Below are 22014 nucleotides of genomic sequence, written 5' to 3' on the forward strand. Positions count from 1 at the left end.
CCTAACCAACCTGATCTCCTTTTATGACCAGGTGACCCACCTGGTGGATGTGGGGAAGGCTGTTGATGTTCTCTACCTGGACTGAGCAAAGCCTTTGACACTTCTCTCCTGGGAAAATCCTGGAAAAGCTGGCAGCCCATGGCTTGGACAAGTGCACTCTTCACTGGGTTAAGAACTGGCTGGATGGCTGGGCCCAGAGAAGTGGTAGTGAATGGTGCTGTCTCCAGTTGGCAGCCAGTCACCAGTGTTGTCCCTCAGGGATCTGTGTATGGGCCCAGTCCTGTTTAATATCTTTACTGATAATCTGGATGAAGGGATTGAATCTACTATTAGCAGATTTGCAGATGACACCAAGTTGGGTGCCAGTGTCAATATGCTGGAGGGTAGAAGAGCTCTGCAGGAGCAATCTGGACGGGCTGGATTGATGGGCTGAATCCAAGGAGGTTTAAAAAAACCAAGTGTCAGGTCCTGCACTTTGGCCACAACAACCCCCTGCAGCACTACAAGCTGAGGACAGAGAGGCTGGACTGAGGCCAGCCAGAAAGGGACCTGGGGGTACTGGTTGGTAGCAGCCTTAACATGAGATAGCAGCGTACCCATGTGGCCAAGAAAGCCAATGGCATCCTGGCTTGTACCAGTAATAGTGTGGTCAGCAGAACCAGGGAAGTGATTCCCTATACTCAGCACTGGTGAGGCCACAACTTGAGTACTGTGTCCAGGTCTGGGCCCTTCAATTTAGGAAGGATGTTGACATGCTGGAGCATGTCCAGAGAAGGGTAACAAGGCTGGTGAAGGGTCTGGAACAAAAGTCCAATGAGGAGCAGCTTGGGATTGTTTAGCCCAGCGAGGCTATTAGGGACCTTGGGTTGTTTAGCCCAGAGAAAAGGAGGCTCGGGAGATCTTTTCACTCTCTACAACTGCCTGAAAGGAGGTTGTAGCCAAGTGGGGGTCAGTCTTTTCTCCAAGGAAACCAGCAACAGGATAAGAGGACACAGCTTTAAACTATGTCAGGGGAAGTTTAGGCTGGACATTAGGAAGAATTTTTGCACAGAAGGAGTGATTTGGCATTGGAATCACCTGCCCAGGGAGGTGGTGATGTTACCATCTCTGGAGGTGTTTAAGAAAAGACTGGATGTGGCACTTAGTGCCATGTTGTAGTTGATAAGGTGGTATTAGGTCATAAGTTAGACTTGATGATCTCAAAGGTCTTTTCCAACCTAGTTGATTCTGTGATTCTGTAATTCTGTGAGCTCAGCCTAAAGTAAAAAATAATTATGTATCTGTTAGTTTTAGGTTATAAATGATCATTCCAAAAGGGATCCACTTAAAGGACCTTATTCTGTATGGAAGGAAAGATGATGGCTTAAAGAATCCTTCAGCAATGTTGTTTGAGTCCATTAGCTTTCAGAATCTCCTTTATTTTAATTTGTTCAAAATACATATCAGCAAGATACAAAGGCAAACAAGACTGGCAGTTGCTTGCTATGATCTAATGCTGTGATGCTTTGTAGACTACTGTGATTAAATGCTGTGTTAATAATTTAGGTATTTCTTTTAAACGTGTTTAATAGATTCTAATCATTCATTAGGGACTCTGTTAGAGGAGGAAATTAATGAACCAAAAGCTGGCATCACACAGCATTTATAATGCACTGTATAGTAGGTTATGATAAAACAAACACTTGGAAATAGTTTTCTATTACCCAGGACGGCCACGTGTTTCATGGGGTCAGTGGTCCAAGACAGGGACAACACACACTCCAATGTCCATGTGGCAATAGAGAGAGTTTATTATATGAACCCCTCTTTATAAAGGGGGTTTGAAAAACCCGGTCTGGATAGCTCATTGGTGTGATCTTTGATACCGCCCAGCTCCCAAACCAGTGAGATGTCTACAGTTTAGGATGGAACGTAATTGAGGTTGAGGTTCCTGTCTGTCACCCCAGGGGCCGGTTTACGGAACTGGCTGGGTTTCTTATTTATAGCCAAATTAATTGCCCAGCACAAGCCAGCTTGTACTGTGACATAATGTGACGGTTTTCCAGATTTGTCAGTGAGGACAACAGCCCTGCAGACCAGTGCTTGCACCCATTAACCTCCCTCCCATGAAAGGGAAGGATGTTAAGTGATTTTTGAAATGTGAAAAGAAAGGGGGAATCAGGATGTTTAACATGTGCTAATGATTTTTTCAGTGGGGAATCCAGGACCTCAAGCACTATGTCTATGTAACAGGATTTGCTTCTAAAAAGGAATCTTACCCATTGAGTCCTTGTCACATGAGCTGCATTAATATGTTCATGAAAATCAGAAAACTACAGGGGGTTTCTCCTGGTGGCGAGCCCAGAGCTCCAAAGGGGCCTGAGGAAAAGCACTGTACCTTCAGGGCAGAGGAGGGTGGAAGGGGTGCAGATTTTGTTTATTTAGCTAGCTGATGTTGAGATGTTTCCTATCTGTCATTCCAGTTCTCCAGCAGCACAAGGTAGAGTTCTTCTCTGCATCAGCCATTCCATCAAATGTACCTTAATGGCACAAAAAGAATGAGATGGAAAGACCTTTCCCTTTATTTTCTCTTCTATTTTTTTTTGTTGTACTTCCTTTCTCTGTAAGCAAGGTTCATCATCAGGGAACATACTTAGACACAAGAGCTATGCCAGGTACAGATGCTGTGTTACTGACCCTCAAGGACCTGAAACCCCAAGGAGCACCTTGAATCCATGACATCCTTGTTTTCACAGAGCACTTAGTATTTGAAATAATGAAAACACAAACTAATCATTAAGTTTAATCTTAATTTGTTGTGAATTAAACTTGCAATATCAAGGTATTCCTTTTCATTCACCTTATGTTTATGCTCTGATTTATTTCCATAAAGAACATTTTAAAACTTCAGAAAGATGAATCTTCGCCAATTATATTTGTATTTCTCCTATATTTAGAGTGGCATTAAACTACTAAGTACATTTTTCTTCTTTCTACTTTTTCAGAAATGTGATGAACTTTGGGAAGACTTCCATCAAAAACTGGTGGATGGGTCATTGTTAACGCTGGATACATATCTAGGACAATTTCCTGATATCAAAGTAGAGTAATGATTTTCTATAAAGGACAAGTTTTAAAGTTCTGTTGAGTTGCAAAATAAATTGAAAATGAGATTGCAAGCAAAAAAATGAAAAAGGGTGGGAGGTGAAAGTCAGGTTCTCCTGTAATGTACAAGAGATACTGCTCTGTAAGTGAATTCTTGACATTAGGCAGGACTGATTTTCCAAGTGAACAAAAATATTCTTCATGCAGTAGTACATGGAAGTAAATTAGCCTTTGTAGAGGCAACTTTTATGTTTTCTTCTGCTCCTGTTTCTTTGGTATGATATAATTTAACCAATTTCAGTAAGGACACGTTAAGCTCTTCAGCTGTTAAAGTGCCAGACAAATTACATGGAAAGCAGGCTTTCTGTTATTGGCTAGAGGGCTGCACCTGTGAGTATCTTTCTTTTATCTAAGCCATGGTTCCTGTATTTTAATTAGTTAAAAAAAGATTTTGTAATACGCATCACAAGAGAATGTTATACAGATTCTAGCCTCTGCCACATGCCCATCTAGTGTACAGTCCAGAGAAATGACTGATAAATGAAATGTGTGAGGATAAAGAAGCACTACAGGTGAGAGGAGATACTTTTATATTTGAATATGAGTGTATGCGCATAACTGGATTTTTTCTGTGAGGGTTTTAACTCAGCAGGTAACACACAGTCATCCCCTTGTAATTTACATTAAGGACTAAAGAAAAAATAATCTAAGAATACCAACATTAGTGATATACAGTCCTGAACTCACTTTTAAATCAAGCTGTGATTATGCCCTCTCAGCATGTGGATTACATAGCTTTGTAAAGTCTATATCAAAGTATATCTATATCTGTACTTATATCTTGAACTCCAGTATTTTAAGTATGTGTCAGAACAACTATACAGAGAAGTATATATTAGCATTTTTTCAACTCTAGAAAAAAATGCATCAATTGCTGAATTTTCACACTATATATAAGGGGAAAATATAGTTTTATCGTGAGTTTAACAGGTTCACTAATTTTAGAGAATGTGAAAAGTCTTATATACTGATACCTCAATTTTAAGGCCTGTAAGCCCTATACCCATGAAAACCCTTTCCAAACTATATGTAAATTGATTCCTTATTTAAAATAATGTGATTCATTTGTCATTTTTACCATTTCCATGTTCCTCCTCCATTATATAATAATTCAGATATGAACAACAGAGAAGGGAGAATAAAAATATGACAAAAACTAAATTAACAAAATAAGTAAAATGGCTTCTTTAAAACTGCTCCTTCTATTTACTTTAATTTCTACCCCTGTACAGACTCGCATTGCAAAACGAAGCAGAAAGCTAGTGGACTACGACAGTGCAAGGCATCATCTAGAAGCCCTGCAGAGCTCAAAAAGAAAAGATGAGGGCAGAATCACCAAGGTAGCACAATCAAAAACATGCTGGTAAAAGACTTGGGGAGATTGGGTGGTATTTTTTTTCTGTACAGAGACAGAGCACAAAATTTCTCTTCCTTTTACTGCCTTAGAAATAATGGTATCTCTAAGCAAAAATGTGTATCGAGTACTTTGGTTCGTGTGATAGTCAGGCTCAGCCTCTTTCACTAAGGAGTTCCTGTTTGGGACGTAACTTGCTCTCTTGACGAGACTGAGGGGACAGCAAATCTTGTATTGGCTTGGATGGTGTAAGAGTAACATCCTTTGCTAATAAAAATTATAAAAGACCCACCAAGAAAACAACACAAAAATAATTTTGGTTTTGTTATGTCATAGTGATTTTAGAAGTCATCTGTTTCATTTTGGTTTAGGCAGAAGAAGAATTTCAAAAAGCACAGAAAGTGTTTGAAGAGTTTAACACTGACTTGCAAGAAGAGTTGCCATCTCTGTGGTCACGGTAAGCCTAGAGAGATACTGCATGCAAGGCCTTAAATGGGGAGTAAGGAAAGGGAATCAGGGGATTTTAATGAGCTGACAGAAAATGGATTGCTGGATTCTTGAAGATTCTATCCATTGCCTTTCTGAAATAATAAAAGGAAAAATGTATGCAAGTGCTCCAAAAATATATGTAATGTAAGTGTATTTATTTTTTTCAATGTATGTTGGCACTTAAGATTCATTAGCATATCTTCATTCTGAGATGCAAAACGATTTCCATTTAGTGAGTAAATAATTATGCTAGAGCACAGAGTAGTCTGTGGTGATTTGGGTGTACTTATAGGTTATTTTTTATTATAACTACACCAGAAGACACATTTTATAGTTCTGCACTGATGTTAAATGGTTGTGATGTTAAATGATTTGATGGCATAGGTTATTCAGTCAAGATGTTTAATCATGAATTGTGTTTATACAGAAAATGCAGACAATATGAATGGGAGAACAAAAGCAGTAGAAAAATAAGCATCTCATTAGTGTGTTATGTTCTTTAACAACTGACAATCTGGAGTGAAAATGTGAAGTATCCTTTGTCTTCTCTGCCTTCTAAATTAAATCCTGTTAATTTCAGACCAACAGAGGATTTCCCAGCTGTGTTTCTGCCTATTTCAGTGTAAACCTTCTTAGCAGTTAGGGATATTTGTTTTATGGGCCTACTGAAAGTAAAACTGCATATGAATGATTTAGAGTAAGGGCACTTTTACTTCAGTAAATTTTGTATAAAGAAGCCGTAGCTAGTCTCAGGGAAAGACAGAATTTGAGTTGAGCAATACGCATAATTTAGTAAGCAATTGCTTTCAGAGTTCTTTATTTTAGTTATTAAAATTCTTCAGGAAGAAAATTATCTATTGAATTGACATTTTGCAAGTTTATTCTTATTCCAAAGACAATTTTTGTTAATCAAAGTTGGGAGAAATTATACATGGAAGTTTTAAATAGGAAAAAGAGTAAAACAAAACTTAAGAAAACAGCTTCTACTTTTGAAATGGAGAAGTATGCAATAATTCACCCCAAGTAAGCAGATTCTTGACGACATGCACAGAAATGTCTAGCCTATATGAAATTCTTTTCTTTTATATACATGTGCATGTGTTTCAGAGCTGAGCTTGGGACGCCCTTGCCTGGGCTGTACTGAGCTGTATACATTAAAGCTGACCCAAGATGCAACTGCATCACCTTGATGCTGTGATAAGATTTGGGCACAGAGGCTCACAGTGCTGGAATGGTACCTTTCTCCTTTCAAGAAATGGTTGTGTGCTGTCTGGTGGGGGATGGAAGCCCAGAGCATCTTGCCTTCCCTGTGCTTGTGCTGTAGTTGAGACCATCCTTTTCCACTCTTCTTTTAAAAAAGCTGAAGACATCTGATGTGAAGTAGTCTCAACTTTCAACTTGGTTGACTGGATGGTATGAAATACATATCTTAACACTAATGGAAATAATCATGAACAAAGTAGTCTGAAATTTTGACATTTCATCATTTACTTTGATGAGAGTAATAGTCAAGAATGTTGTTTGTAGTCCAGAAAACAGTTAATTAATCTGCCTTTGTGCCCCTCCCACACATACCTTTTATTCTCTTTTTCCTTTCTTTGTGCCATCCTTCGTAGACGGATTGGCTTCTATGTGAACACCTTCAAAAATGTATCCAGCCTTGAAGCCAAGTTTCACAAGGAAATAGCTTTAGTGAGTAAAACTGACTATCTCATGTATAATGGATTATGATATGCATGACAGCTAAAAAATACATTGTAGTAAAAATCTAGATAGATCCAGATTTGTGCTATAATCATAATATTAATTTCTACTTGCCATATTTGTTCTCTCCTCAAGCAAGGAGCAGACCCTACAATTTTGGACAGCAGTGCATTATCAATTGTAGCACTAAATTCACTTTCTATTTTTTTAATTTACTGTTGCCTTCAGTATTTTTGCTGTGTCCGATTGCTAAGCACCTCTTTGCTTTAATCAGTAGGAAAAGAAACATGTCAAACATTTCCTTCAAGTCTGCTATATGCATTGTCAGCAATGTCGTATTTGATCAGCGACTGTTAGGCAAATCAAGCAGTTTCATTGAGGATCTTTTGAATGTACCTGGCTAAATAGTAGCGTATTATCTATAGCAACCTTCAAGTTGGAACCATAATTTTTTTGAAAACTCATTTTACTGAAGCTCTGTGAAAATGTGAAAATTTGGATTCGATTTTTCAGGGGAAAACACGGGTCTTCTTGGCTGCCCATGTTGCTTTAAACTTCAGATGACCTCCTTCATCAGCGCTCACATAGCAGTCAGTTACACTTATGAGCTTGTTCTCTAAAAAACAGCTCATGTTTTTTAAGAACTGCTATTATCTTTGATTCTATGGATTTTGATGGGTTTCTGTTTAGGCTTTTGCTATGCATGGCACTGAGAATTTTTGGAAGGTTTTATAGTATAACATAAAGTTATCAAGTTATCATTTATCAAACCAGATTTATCATTTTAATCATGTCTTTTAAATCGTGACTATAGTTGTTCACATAAACTCAGGCAACTGTTTTGTTTTCACAGTTATGTCACAAACTATATGAAGTGATGACAAAACTGGGGGATCAGCATGCAGACAAGGCCTTCACCATTCAAGGGGCACCAAGGTGAATTTATTGCCTTTTTAATGAATTGCATTGCTGTAGGCTTTGTGGGTGTCAGCATAGGTAGTAATCACCTACACCATATGTAACACCTACACATGGTAACAGACATTACTTGTTCAGGATGGTAGATGAAGGTATCTGGGATGAAGTTCTTCTCAACAGGAGTAAATATGCAAAGCTTCCTTCTTCACTGACTATTTTTCTAGAAAGTCCTTTCAAAAACAAAAAAGAATGAAGGCTGTTTCAATTTAGCCAAGTTCATTGTAGACTGTTACAGCAATTTGCACCAACTACGTGCTCATTTATTCTTAGATGCTTAGTTTACAGCTATGTTGCTAACTCTCATGACTTGTTTAAAGCCTTGAAATATTGGGATATGTTTTTAGCTCCTATTATTACGTGAGAATTCCAAACTTTGAACATCAGCTTTTATCTCTTCTACTCACGGGGAAAAGTAAAGATCTGAGGGTACATCATAAAAGCAAAAAAAAAGCTGAAATAAAAGAGAATGTCACAAAATACGGTATTTTTAAAGACTTCCTAGCAAAATCTTGTTTTAAACACAAAACTAAAAGGAGTTTAAAATCAGATGGTGCTTTCTAAAGGTCAGTGGATGCCAGTGCAGTATTTGCATACTGGCAACAGAAATGTACTTTCTGTACTTTCAACAAATGTAGCCTTTCTGCCATCATTTTATTTCCAATACTGATGTGCAGAAAAGGTTGAAATGTAAAACAGTGAGACTTATAAAAATACAATGATATGTAGAGTTAATATATAAAGCTTGAGTTTCCATTTAATCCCAGCTAGTCAGAAGTAATCTGAACAATGTTATATATAGCTTTTCACATCCCACTCTTAGGGAAACCGTAGGGAATTCTTTTTAATGGATTTCTTGGACAAAATCAAGCACAAACGAGACAAATATTATATCTGAGAACTATTTAATGATAAAGAAGGATATGTGTCTCTACTGGAGAGGGACAGAAAGTTAAGCAGAGAAGGGAAAAGAAAGACGGAGGGAGAGGAAGGAGGCCAGCGCCAGAACGCCGCCGCCGGAACCCCGGGCTGCACCGGCGGCAGCCACCGGCAGGTGGTGCCCGCGCGCCCTGCCGGGGGAGGCTGCGCCGCTCTCGCGAGAGCGCGGATGCCATGGCCGGAGCCGGGACGGGGCTGCGTGCAGGCGCGGCGGGACGCGCGGGGAGCAGGCGCTGGGGGGACCGGCGGGCAGGCTGCTGCGGGGAACCGGGGAGCTTGGCAGTACATGGAACAGATGAGAACGAAGGGAAGAAGGAAGAAGCAGGAAGCAGGGGCCGAGGCGACGCTTTTCAGAAGCTGAGACAGCGGGGTGTGGTTGGATCGCGGTTAAATGCTGTTATGTGCTCGGGCTCCTCCCATAGCCCCGCTCCGTATGGGACGACCATTGGCTAGTCCCGGGAATTTGCACTGGACAGCGGGGTTTTCCCCGCCTGCCGAGGCAGTCTCCTGCAGCGCAGTGGTGGAAGATTTGTCTGCCGTGGTTGTCTGACAGGCGAAGTCTCCATTCTTCAGAGGGGTTGCCTCTTAGGGACTGTAATGTCAGCGGTCTCTACCCCCTCATGTGTGCTAGCCACCTTCTGCACGTATTAGTGCTCAGCCCATGTAGAAGTTTTCCACCCAATGTCGGAAAACCGGTTTATAGCACAAAAGCCAGATAATGTTGAGGCATAAATAAAAATTAAGTTGGTTCCTCGCTACTGCTAATTAGCTACTGCTAATTTGCCCTCGAGATGGAGGTAGATTAGCAACAATTAAGACTAACCAAACAACATAACGTCTGCCTCGAAAATATGGAAGATATTCCTCCAGTTGTTTTAATCTCACTTTGGAAGAACGAAGAATGAAATCTGGAAGTATTGACGTGATGCAAAATTCCGAACTACTTTATAAGTACATCACTAGATTTGTATTTTAGATTATTTCAGTGATAATCCATGCTTGTATATTACATACTGCCTTCAGAGTTGTTACCTTTGGCCCATTTAGGATGGACTCGCAATCTGGACTATGCTCCCATAAAGGATTTGTAAAACACTTTCATGCAATGTAAAATAATGTAGTGTTGGAAGATTTCAAGCGCATTTTGTAAACAGCAGGTATTTTATCCACCTATCTTTTAGACCATGTCCAACGTGCACATGCTTGTTCCCACTGAATTATTCATTCCATCATTGGGAGAAAAAGAATTATGCAACAAAATTATTTTTGCTGCAAATTACTAGATGTCATTTAATGTAGTGTGAACTTACTTTAAAAAAGCTTTCTAAAAATTCATTTTTCAGTTACTTTGTTACTGTCTTTTGCTGTCCTGCTTGCAGAGCCTTATGTGAAAATCTGATTTTGTCTTCCCTTATTAGTGATGATACTCTAAAAGATTCCTAAGTGGGTCTTCATGAGATAAAATAGCTTTCCATTTTAGATGCATGAGAAGTTGATACTAGACAAGTACAATATCTAATCTTTCTTTTAGAGAACTGCATTAAAAGAAACATCTTAAGAGCTTGTGTGCTACTCAATACTCTGTCCTGAAGGCAAAGATTGTACCCTGGAACATAAATTTCTTAATGACTGCTTATTTTTTCTCTTTTAATATTTCCACAGAAAGAGGTGGTGAGTGTGAGCTAAGTTTGTCCTTCCAAAGAACAGTTTCTCTTGTGTTAGCTTTAGGATCATGTTTATGCTGTGGTCTCAATCAGGTAGTGCTTCTGCTCTCCCTGAGGATGTGTACGAGTTGCTTCTGCTGAGTACTGTGGTTGTTGAGTAGTGTAGTTCATAGCCTCCCTTATTGTAAGCTTTAAGGATATCTAGGTAGCTGAATATTTTCTCTGTGTTTGCACCAGGTCCTTTCATGGGAAGTGCAGATGGTTTCTATGACTTCATCAGATCTTTTCTTAGTATCAGCAGAGCTCTGTTGAAGTCACTAGACTGCTGCTTGTTTAGAATTGTTGCAATTTGTCCTTCTAAATAGTGATATCTTTATAATAATCTTGGCTGAGTTTTGTTTTATCAAAACCTTTCTGAAGTTCCTGAGCTTTTAAAAGTATTTGCAGTATTCATTGTTATGCCTTCCTTTGGGTGTTTTTAATCTTCAGAGTGTTGTGTTCCGAGAAGTGTGTGAAATGAAGACAGTAAATCCATTTCACATTTTATAATAGTTATAAATTTATAAGTGATGAGGTATTTTAAGTACAGAATTTGAAAAAATGCAGGTACTCTTGTTTTCTTCAAGTTACAATGGTCAGGTAAACAACTGTTCCAAAAATCAAGATAATTCAAAATTAAAACTTCCTTTGACACTGAATTTTAATTGCAGTTTTAGTTTTAGTCACTATGTAATGGCTTCATTTATCTTCAGTGTGTACTCTCTTTTGTGGTCACTGACATTACATCAGGGATGCAGTTCAACTGTTGCATCCGGTTTTCAAGGTGATAAGTCAGCAAGATATATATGTCCTTGCCATTCCTTTGCTTCTGTCTAGTGATTCAGGTCCACTCCGCTTTGCAAAAACACCGTCACCACCAGAGGACGTCTCTCCCCTACCTAGCCCTACTGCTAGTCCCAATCATATGCTGGCACCAGCGTCTCCAGCACCAGCCCGACCTAAGTCACCTACACAGGTAAGGACATACCTACCATGGGACCTGACCTGTTGTACAGTCAAAGGTAGCTGAGATGATATAGGTGGTGGATTTTTCATCTAGGCTGTGATTGAGTATTTGCAGGGAGGCTACTGGTTCTGTTGCAATCTGTTCTGTTCATCAGTTGTTCATCCCTGTGTCATGACATGAATAGAAAATGTTTTTTTATATTAGGGGAACGAAGAAAATGTTAGGTCATTGGTGAATTGGTGAGACTTGCAGTGACAAAGCAAAACACTTCTTAAAAAGTCGCATTGTCTCTAAGGACCCATATACCAGCAATGACAGTTTGAAAAGTCTGTTTCTAAAACCTTCTTGTGAATTTTTGTACATTATATATTTCTGTTCTTCATTCATCTTCAAATTTATGCTTACCTTTGGAAAAATTAGCCAGTGAGTATCACTGATCTGGCCAATTACTAAAACAATGAAAAATAAAGCTAGTTGAAATACTGCTCTGCTAATTACTGATAGTTAAAGTCTTATTGGTTGTTTTAAACACTGATTGGGAAGTTTGACACTGTTGTAATCAGTGGAGTAACTTCTGTTCTCACTAGTATTGGTAAAATAAGAATTGGTTTCATTCATCAGTTCCATCTGTAGCATGAGTTGTATACGATACTTCATGTGCATATCAGAGATTTGTGTTGATGTTCTGGATGGTTCTGGAGTTGGGATAGCTTCTGTGCTGATTGCTGTTTCTATGCTGTCTGCACATCAGAAGAAAATTATTTTGTATCTAGTGAGTATGCTTATTTTCTCTGGTCTCCCAAAATGTGACAACTCACTGCCTGAGTATTCACCTGATAGGACTCAGCCTCATTGGTGCCAATGGTGTTATATCACTATACCACCTGAGGATTTTTTTTGTGGACTTATTTTCTTGGGTTTTTTTGATAGATTTAAAAATTATCCAATACTATTTGGTATTATTCCAAGCAATTAGTGTGTCATAGTTATGTGAATCTCTGGAAAGCATGAGGAATATAGTGAAGCAGGCACCTTTGAAGTGCTATAGGTCCCAGAGATTATATAGTCTTAGCATTAAATACACTCTAAGGCTAGCAACAGGTGGGCCGTGACAAAATCCCAGAGCTAAACACAAATGAGCTCAAGAAGCCAAAAAGCTGCAGAGGCATTGTTTCTGTGCAGTATCACCCTTGTTGCAGCAGAAAAACAAAACAACCACCAAGAGTTGCTTTTGTATCAAATCTGAAACCTTGAGTTTTAACTTTGAAACATAGGGTTGTTTTGATCTTCGCATAATGTTTATTTCCAAGTACTTGGTGTTGAACAGCTAAATAGTTCCATTCAATACATGGCTTATTCCCGTGGCTTATTTAGGGTGTAAAATAAAAACTTAGGCAAAATAAAAACCTTAGGCAATTTTTTTTAGGTCTTAAAGATTTTCTTTTATCCCTGAACTAGTCTGTGACATTTTTGCTGTCTGCCTAGCTGAGGAAAGGTCCGCCAGTCCCACCGCTGCCTAAACTCACTCCCACGAAAGAGTTGCAACAGGAGAACATCATTAACTTATTTGATGACAACTTTGTCCCAGAAATCAATGTGACAACCCCATCACAGGTAAGCTTCAGTGAATTGTGTAGAGGTCCAGCCATGTAATCACTCTAAGTTCTCCAAGATAGTGCTCCAGGGGCTGCTCTTCATGGGGAGGGAGGAGGAGGGCGAAGGTACAAGGCAGAGGCACAATTACCACTTTCTGTTATCATAAAAGAGTTACACATATGGTGTTTTGCCTTTGAATAGGTCACACATAATCACTCTAAAGGGCTAACACTGCTAACATATTGAAAAAAAAGATCCATTTCCTGAGAGGTCTGACTGAAAATACTGTGATACAATCATGTTTGAAATTTAAATGCATCCAGGTTGTGCTACTAGCTGAGAGTTGATCTAAGATGCTTTTTTTTTTAATGCTAAGCATCTCAGGTGGAACTTTACAGAGTTCCATTACTTCTGTTTCCTTCATCAAAATCTCTTCTGTTTCCTTTATTTAAAAATATTCTGTCTTTCTATTGAGTGATTTTTAAAAAATGGAACTTGGCTGGTTTTTAGAGGTATAAAAGACTGCTTCAGCTAGATGAGTCATTCACTTGGCTTTGCTCATAGAAACATTATCTGCAGAGCAGAGAAGGGTACAAAATTAATTTTATCTTATTATTGTGATATTGTTAAGTTGTATATAATAAACAAAAAAGTCAGAATTGTGAAAAAGTAAGTCCATAAAATTTGTATTCAGCTATTCAGCTTTTACATAGTTAGAGTGATTACTATTTTTTCAATAGTGGACCCTTTCTTTCATGGTAACTGCAACTCTGAAATCTGAGCCTACATCTGATCGATTGGAGAGAAGTATGTAGATCTGAAGCTTATGCAGAATGTTTAGGAATGTCTGTTTTCATTTGAATCATTGGTTTCTTCTAACTCATTTGACAGCACAGGAGAACAAAGGCACACAATGAAAAATGTGTTTGATACAATTTGAACATGTGATGGTTTGTTTTCTTGTGGTGGGGAGAAACAGGCATTGCTGTGTATAGAGATCTATTTGGAAAGGACTTATTTATCGTTAAGTTTCCATACAATTAAAGAATTAAAGGCTCCTCCCAGAAAGCAGCTGCTGGTAGGCGCTCTTTCTGAAGGGAGATGTCAGGTCTTTTGCATCACTGTACTCTGGCTTCATAGGAATTAATTCCTGTAGGAGCATGAGCCTTGAAATCACTGGTAAGAGTTGGTGTAACCTGTGCTGGATATGGCCCCTTGCATTAAATGCTGTATCTAACTAACATGCATACATCAGGCCATCCAGGGAAGCAGAAATGAAACTGGTTTGCTTTTCCATTAAGACATGACACCAGAACAAGGCTTTAAATTAGTGTAAGTCACATTTCCATAATCCTTATAAATTTCTGTGAAAGACTGGCATAGGAATGGAATGGCATCATGAAAGTGGGCATGCTTCTGAGAACTGAAATATTTTCCCCGTCTCTCAAGGAAAATGGATCTCCCTTTAGTTAGTGATTTGTGTCCTTCCCTCCTCCACAGTCAATGACCAGGGAGTATCCTAAGCTATTCCCTGGCCACCTTCTTATCAATCATTTGGACTTCTGCCTCCACAAAACCCACCCGAATCACTAAAGCATCTTATATTTGAGATCTCTGAGTATGTACGGACCTACCCAAATAATGTGATGTAAAGATTTTGTATCCTTGTGTATGTGAACCACTTAAGGACAATATATAGCATGAAATCCACAGGAAATGTGGACTTACTCCTCTTGATGTTTCAGGCTCCTCCTAAACTCCCAAAGCCCTTATTGAGCCATATGGAGAAAGCTATTAGGCCTGCAGAGCCTGCCAATGGTACAGGACTTCCCAAGGGACCCCCAATGGTGTCCCAGACACTGCTCCTGCAGAGGACAAAAGCAGGAGACTGATGAGTAGAGCTTTGCTGCTTTACTACAGTGTTTTGGAGAGGATTACAAGCAGGCCAAACTTTTATTTCTTGAAACACAAATATCCTGTAATTGTTGTTTTTCCTCCTTCTTTACTAAGCAGTACTGATGCATTTGCTGCATTAGTGCAAGATGGTGAAAGACAGCTCTGCTTGATGTCGTTGAATATTTGTGCACTGATTCAACAGTGTCTTAGACATCCAGGTTACTCATTGTCAAAAATGGACTTAATTACTGCCTAGTAAAAGAAGGAGGTGAGAAGATGAAATATCTGGTTGACCAGATGAAAGGATCATTCCGAAATGTGTGTTCCTTGCTTTATTTCTCCTTTTCTTCACATCCCATTTCTCCCTACTGTCCAGTTACTAACTGCAGGCCTGTATATGCCCCCTGCAGATACATAATATTTCTGAGTGTGCCTGACAGCTCCAAAGTGAATGGTCCATAACTGCTAAGGCTATTTTAAGGCTTGTATAGACTATGTACAGAGAGAGGGTTACAGTTCTGGTAGTCCTTGAAGGTTTCTTGTGCCTTCTTCATTCCTTGTACATACCTCTGAGAGGTATAGCCTTGCTTCTGCCACAGCTGCCTCATTCAGATGTTTAATTTATTCATGCTTCCTCATGCTGTGGTGGAATAAATACAGTATATTTGGCAGACCTTCCTGGCATAGTTTTGTTCCTTCTTGAGGGATTTCCTGAGGTTCCTGTCTCTCCTGCATCTCCCCGTAATGTGGTATCTTAGGTACTCCGTATGTTTATTTGGGGCTTTGTCACTAAAGTTAAGATGAGTGTTCTCTTCATTTTGTTCTAAGGGGCATGGGTAACTTGGCTATGAGTGATCAGTACCCTGTGACTTCCAATACCTTATTTGTCTATAGCCTAAGTAAGATTGCTGTTAATTTGATTCAGTCCTCAAAGGTAGCAACTTCATTCTCAAACCTCAGTGGAAGGAGACATCTTTTATGTCTCCATCCAGTTCTGATTATATGCCAACAAATGTTGTTTCATCAAGTTGTATGACTATATGAGTATTAGTGCCTCAAGAGGCACTAATGTGATGAAATCTAAATACACTTGATGGAAGGCATAAGAGAATAAACATCATGTTGGTTACTGGTCAGAGTGGCGGGTTTGACTTTTTAAAGTGTGAGACTACAACGCTGGCTTCAGTGTATCAGACTAGTTATCCGTCATCACCAGTGATGCCAGAAAGCCAAAGAATGAAGATAAATCAAGGCAAGCAGTGTTGGTACTCCTGACACCCTCTTCTACTAGAGTCTCTTAGCCTCCATTCTTTTGCTGCTCTGGGGCTTCCTCAACATGATTTCTACCAATCCAGTAAGCGTCAGCAGACTATTTTGCCACAAATTTATTCACTCTTTCAGCATGTGTACATTTTTCACATTCACACTCCCTGAAGCCAAGAAGGTCCCCAGCTGGACCCTGTGCCACATAAAGCAGCACCACTTCTTTATTTTACATTTGCCCCAATCAACTTTGTTGCCAGTTGCTTTCCTGCCTCCCTGAAGAATCAGGGAGTAGCCAAACCCATGTGTTTCTCACACTGGTATAGATATCATCCCTTCTCATATCACCGCTAGTACCTCTTACAGACTGGAGTGTTATAGGTTACTCTGTCATTCCTAACATGGGAGATGAGTAGCTCTTTTGACCATGTTTGCAGGTTATACAGAGAGTTAAGGTGTTTTGTGGCATAATGGAAGCCATTAATTACCTGACTTTGAACATCTGTTTACCAGTAGTAACAGTAATTTGGAAAGCTTATACTCTTAAAAAGTAGAAAAGTCTTTGCTCATTTATTTTACTGTCATTGTCATCATCATCATTATTATTATTATCTCCTAGTTTTGCTGGGTTTATACATGCCATATTGCAGTAGACTTGCCCAGTCATACAAGCTCTCTCACTGTTTAACTGAACAACTAGCAGTAGGCAGTACTAGCCTTGTTAGCAAGACTAAGATGCTTGCCTAGAATGTTTACAATCAATGATAATTAAATCTCAGCTATAGTTTCACACTAATTAGAATTTTACGTTGAAACACACTAATCATTTTTTTAGGTTAATTTATAGCAGAAAAGACCTGCAGCCCATTGAACATATTTTTGTGTATATATTTTTATAGTGACCTCAGAGACCTTGGCTAATTTATTAATTGCAAACCAAAAAGACTCTGCCATGTAATCCAGTTTAATAAGAGCATATCATGGAAAAATAAAATGGTTTTGGTTGAAAGAGACCTTAAAGATCATCTAGTTCCATCCCCCCTGCCATGGACAGGGATAGCTCTCACAAGACCAGGTTGCTCAAAGCCCCATCCAACTTGGCTTTGAACACTTTTAGGGATGGAACATCCATGACTCTGAGCAACCTAACTTGGCAAACTTCCAGTGGGCATCCCTACTGGGCAACCTTCCAGTGCCTTACTATCAGATGTTTCCTAAAGTTTAGAGCTAAAGACAACATTAATTGTAAGTTGGTATACATGTTCAGAATTAAAACTTAATTCAAATGCATTTAGATCCTTCTGTATTGGCTTTTTACTAATGTTTGTGTTTGGGGAATGTTTGTGTTTGGGGAGAGACTAACTTATTAGAATGTATGGATTTTGGATGTCACTTATGTAGTTTTTAACTTTGATGTGTGTCTCAAAGCATTTTAAAAGCACCTTCACCATCAAGTGATGCACAGTCAACACTTCTTTGAAAGGGCTGTGTCTGTTTAGCCTGAAAAGGCAAAGCTCTACTACAGAGAAACCAAAGACATCATAAGAGTGAATCTCATAAAAGTAAAACTTATACTAAAGCTCAGGAATATCCTCAGAGCTTCCTCCCCTTCTGGTGTGCACCACAGCTAGTAAATCTGTGGGGTGTTTTGGGTTTTTTTCTTATCATTTTAATATTTTACTGCCCAGGGCAGCTTTTAAAAGATAAGTTTTTCAAGAGTTACATTTCTCTTCTAAAAGAATGAAGTACCTGAAGCTAAGAAAGAGGAATCGTTACTGGATTTGGACTTCGACCCTTTCAAGCCAGAAGCTGTATCAACAGGAGTTAGTCATTCACCCATGTCTCAGGTATCTCTTTGCCTTGACATAGTCAAAGCATATGAATGCAATATACTGTGTTTGGTAGAAAAGGTTTGCCTCATGTATTAATAAGAAGTATCTGAAAAACTTTATCTTCCTGAGAAGCACAAGTCAGCCTTCTGTCTTCTCCATCAGTAAACGTGTACTTGATGATGTACTGGAAGGAGAGAAAATTGTTAGGTGGTAAAATGAGATGCCTACTGATGAGAATGGTTGCTGGCACCTTGGCCTTGACTTTAGCATGCTATTACTTTCCATCATTAGAATAACTCTTAGTGTAAACATTATTATTCTCCAGTGCTTGTTTTTCTGACAACTTTTCTGACCTGACTTTGATTCTTCATGTCTGGAAAGATGTCTTAGAGGACCTAGGTCTCATGGAGTCAGCGTGCATTTGCTATACTGTGGTGGAGTTTCTGTATCAAGCAGTGGTATGATCTGAGTGGTTTTGCTATTAATCTACTTTAGACCTACCTCAAGGAAAATGAGAGTGTGAAATAGGGTGTTTTCTTTGAAAGTCTACATTCAATAGTGATATTTGTCATGGTAGATTTTGCAGCAATATGAAAAAAATTATGAAAACTAAAAAAAAAAAAAAAAAAAGGTAATATATCAAGTTGCTGATATTCATTGGCTTATCCTACAGGACATGCTATTTTAGAATCTAGAATTCACCCTCACTGCTCAGAGGACAAGTAGCAAAGTAGGGAAGATCTCATGGCCAGCATGTATGTATCCCTGTTTTGTACACAAAGAAACAATGTTAATTAAACGCTGTTAGCAAGGCCTATCATTAATCTGGCTTGTTCTGTGAGACATGAGAAGACTTACCAGCTCAGAAATGCAGCACTGGGAAAGGAGTGAGAAGACAAGAAGCTTTAAGGCTGAGGTGGTCCTGGTTCTCTGCTGATCTACCTCAGTTAATTAATTTCTTATTCAGTGTGAAGCCCTAGTTATGCTGTCAGAAAAAGAATGCACTGTCAACACTCTGAACATTAGCTGAATTTTCTCATTGAGATTTGCTACAAGAAGTGTTGCATTCTATCAGAAGCTTTGTGCGTTTTACTTGTTATATTTTTTCTCCCTTTAAACAGAGAAAAGGAAGGGGAAGGCAAATTACATTCCATAGCATTCAGCTCTGACAGAAAAGACTAAGTGGGACTTTGCTAACTACTCTTTCAGCTTGTTTTATAATAATGCTGATTAAAGCAGTGGGATCATTAAACAAAAGATACTTAACTTTTATGACAGAACATATTTGTTCTGACATCATATTGTACAGATTGTAGAAAAGTTTATTACTTTTGTGAAAAACAGTTATTTTATATTCAACTATGCCATGAAATACAGAACATAATTTTGTGTAGAAAATATACATTTAAAAAGTTACATAGTAACTTTTCATGTAGTGGCATAGGAAGAATTCACTGAGCACCTTTACTCACTCCTTTCACCTTTCTGCAGAACAAAGGCATATGAGCAAGAATGGCCCACATCTACAAGAGCTGTGGATGAGTCTAAACACCGTGATTTTAGAAGGGAAGACAGCCCTGCAGTCTGGGTCTTGTTTTCCCTGGAATTGACAGGGTCATTACTATGGCAGTATAGAGAGAATGAAACCTGTGGCTGCAGAGCCCTGTGCTTGCAGGGAGATTAAGAAGAGAGCCTTATATGGTATTTCCATATGTGTATAATTTTTGCTTCAGCCATGGATATTTTCCATTCAGCAAACAGCTGAGGTAGGAGTGTGAAGACAGGAGTAGTCATCTGTGTATGATGCCTTGGAAGGCGTGGCATGACTTGTCTGTTGTTAATTTAATTAATTACCTCCCTCCACTGCTCTGCCAGGGTGATCCAACCACAGTAGGTGAGCCCTGGTCTGTCCTGCCTTCAGTTGCTTTTCTGTTTCTATGGCTACATTAGAAGGGACCTTTCTAAACCTGTCTGGTTCCCTTCTCTTTTGATATGAACCAGCAGAGTTCTGTCTCATGTGGTGGGCTATAAATATTTGGCATGAAGTCTGCTGCTTTTCTTTCATTTGTCTGTTTAGCTCTTCTGTTGAGAGGTCGCTAGCATTAATTAACAGACTGGACAAGAAAAAGAAAATATTGGTCAACTTTCTTATTTCCTTTCCCAAATAGTATGCCATTTTCCTTTCTAGTGTTAGTGTTGTGAGGAAGGCCACTTATTCTCAGTGGATAGCTGTGTCATTTTTAACTGGCTAGAAAACCCCAGCTTTGTAAGCTCTTTAAAGCTGACAGCTTGCAGAGGCTCATATACCTATTGAAAGTCACTCAGTGCCCAGCTCTGAACCTGGTCATTACTCATCCACACAGCAGTGTGAGTTTGCTGGAAATCAACAACTACTTTGAAGTGGGAAATACCACAAAGCATTGCATACTTTCTGTTCTTTATAACCAAAAGTATTATGCAGATACATACAGAGACACACACACATGGACATGTGCTAATATATAAAATATGTATGTATGTACTGTAAGCATGCTTATAAATAAGTTCTCACTTATCATTTAATGGGCATTGTTATGTAGCATGTTTGACATACCGTACTAGAATGGTATTTTTTTGACAAGCTCTTTTTTTCACTACTTTTTCCAGACATTGCCATGGGATCTATGGACGGTAAGCCTGACATACATAATAGCATTTCTGTACCTCTGATTTTGTAATTTGAACTCAGACTTACAATTCTTTTACCAAAAGCCAAGATAAAGAATTCACAGACCATGAAAAAACTCTTTCAAGTATATTAAGCCACTGGGTATCTTTTAAAACTAACAGCAACAAAAAATAATCTCTGTTGCTTAGCCTACAAAACCTAAATGATGGCAGAAATCTAGGCTAAAAGACTCACAATCACTACAGCTAAGTGTGTTGCTTTTAATATGCCCAAAGTGCAGCTTTTAGAAGGTAATAATGGATATAAGTCACTTGTTTTAAATAGCTGACAATGTCCATTAACCCAATGGACAACCATTTTCTCAAAACTAGGAGTAAAGACAGAATTTAGCTTGTCTTTGTGGGCAATACAGTGACTGGAGTTACTCACAAAAGAAACCGCTGCTGTAGGAAACTGAATTAATTCTTCCTTCTTCCTCCTGGTGCCAAATCACATTAAATGATCTGCAGGAAGAAAACAACCCATTTTTGTGAGCTTTCTTTTGACTGTATGTAATGGAGTTAGCTGGTTGACTTGACATGGAGACTGGTATGTTCATGTTTGGCCTTTTGTAGCTTCAGCCAGCACAGAAATCTGTGAATGCTTGTCATGTATTCAGATTCACAGTACAGTTTTTTTTTCACATTCTACGTATGATGTACATTAAATGCATATGTCCTTATATTGAGTGAGGTTAAATAAAACTTGATAAAAACAGTCATTTATGTAGGCTCGCCAGAATTTCAAGGCTGCAAATATCTGGGCCACATGAAATAACTCAGAAATGTTAAGAATGTATTGCTCTAAACTTAGAGCTTAGATAGCTTTATTAATGTCTTCTTTTTGCACAGTTTTATTTATAGCTTTTTAATGTTATGTATTTATTCTGTATTATCATTTTTTTTCATCTTCACTCTATTTTTTAAAAATGCCAGTGTACTTCATAGCTAAACATGTGAAATAAAAATGTCGGTGACTCACTGGGGAAAGCAAGAGGTGATCAATATTCAACATACATGAAGAACTTTTTTTATAATGTAATTCGGAGGTTTGAAATTCACAGGCCTGGAATTAGTCTTGGTTGGAGTGGTGGGAAAGGACTTGCCGCTCCTTCCCCACTCTGATTTGGTAACTGCAGCTGGTTAGAGAGCTGCTAATTAATGAACTGCTGCTGTATCAAAGTAAATCATGTTCTTCTTTTCTGTGTTCTATGTCTATGACTTCATTCTATACAGACAAGCAGCGAATTGGTGCAGCCGGTAAGCAAACCTCCCCCCAAAATCACAACCACTCTAGAGACTTCTTTTATCCCCGTGGTGTAATACATAGTTTTCTGGTTTTGTGTATCAGTGCTGCTCTTTTGCATTACAATTTATTGCCTTCAGATGTTGCAAATCACATAGCTTTTCCTAAAATTGCTTAATGTAGTCACTTCATTCTGTAGA

General features: G+C 38.8%; 1 protein-coding gene across 13 annotated transcripts in view; it reads left to right on the forward strand.

Annotated features, from left to right (window-relative positions):
* AMPH (amphiphysin) overlaps nucleotides 1-22014 on the forward strand; it is a 124109-nt gene that overhangs the window by 77673 nt on the left and 24422 nt on the right. For 11 of the 13 annotated variants that reach the window (XM_038125427.1, XM_038125418.1, XM_038125401.1 and 8 more), the window contains exons 5-15: nucleotides 2985-3080; nucleotides 4377-4484; nucleotides 4870-4955; nucleotides 6604-6679; nucleotides 7545-7627; nucleotides 10268-10276; nucleotides 11146-11284; nucleotides 12761-12889; nucleotides 17770-17877; nucleotides 20509-20532; nucleotides 21805-21828. In XM_038125427.1, the coding sequence (XP_037981355.1) occupies nucleotides 2985-3080; nucleotides 4377-4484; nucleotides 4870-4955; nucleotides 6604-6679; nucleotides 7545-7627; nucleotides 10268-10276; nucleotides 11146-11284; nucleotides 12761-12889; nucleotides 17770-17877; nucleotides 20509-20532; nucleotides 21805-21828 (882 nt within the window). The remainder of the gene's footprint in view (nucleotides 1-2984; nucleotides 3081-4376; nucleotides 4485-4869; nucleotides 4956-6603; nucleotides 6680-7544; nucleotides 7628-10267; nucleotides 10277-11145; nucleotides 11285-12760; nucleotides 12890-17769; nucleotides 17878-20508; nucleotides 20533-21804; nucleotides 21829-22014) is intronic. The other 2 variants (XM_038125409.1, XM_038125498.1) reach the window with 1 other exon arrangement.

The sequence above is a fragment of the Motacilla alba genome, chromosome 2 (genome assembly GCF_015832195.1).
Source record: "Motacilla alba alba isolate MOTALB_02 chromosome 2, Motacilla_alba_V1.0_pri, whole genome shotgun sequence".
Taxonomy (NCBI): domain Eukaryota; kingdom Metazoa; phylum Chordata; class Aves; order Passeriformes; family Motacillidae; genus Motacilla; species Motacilla alba.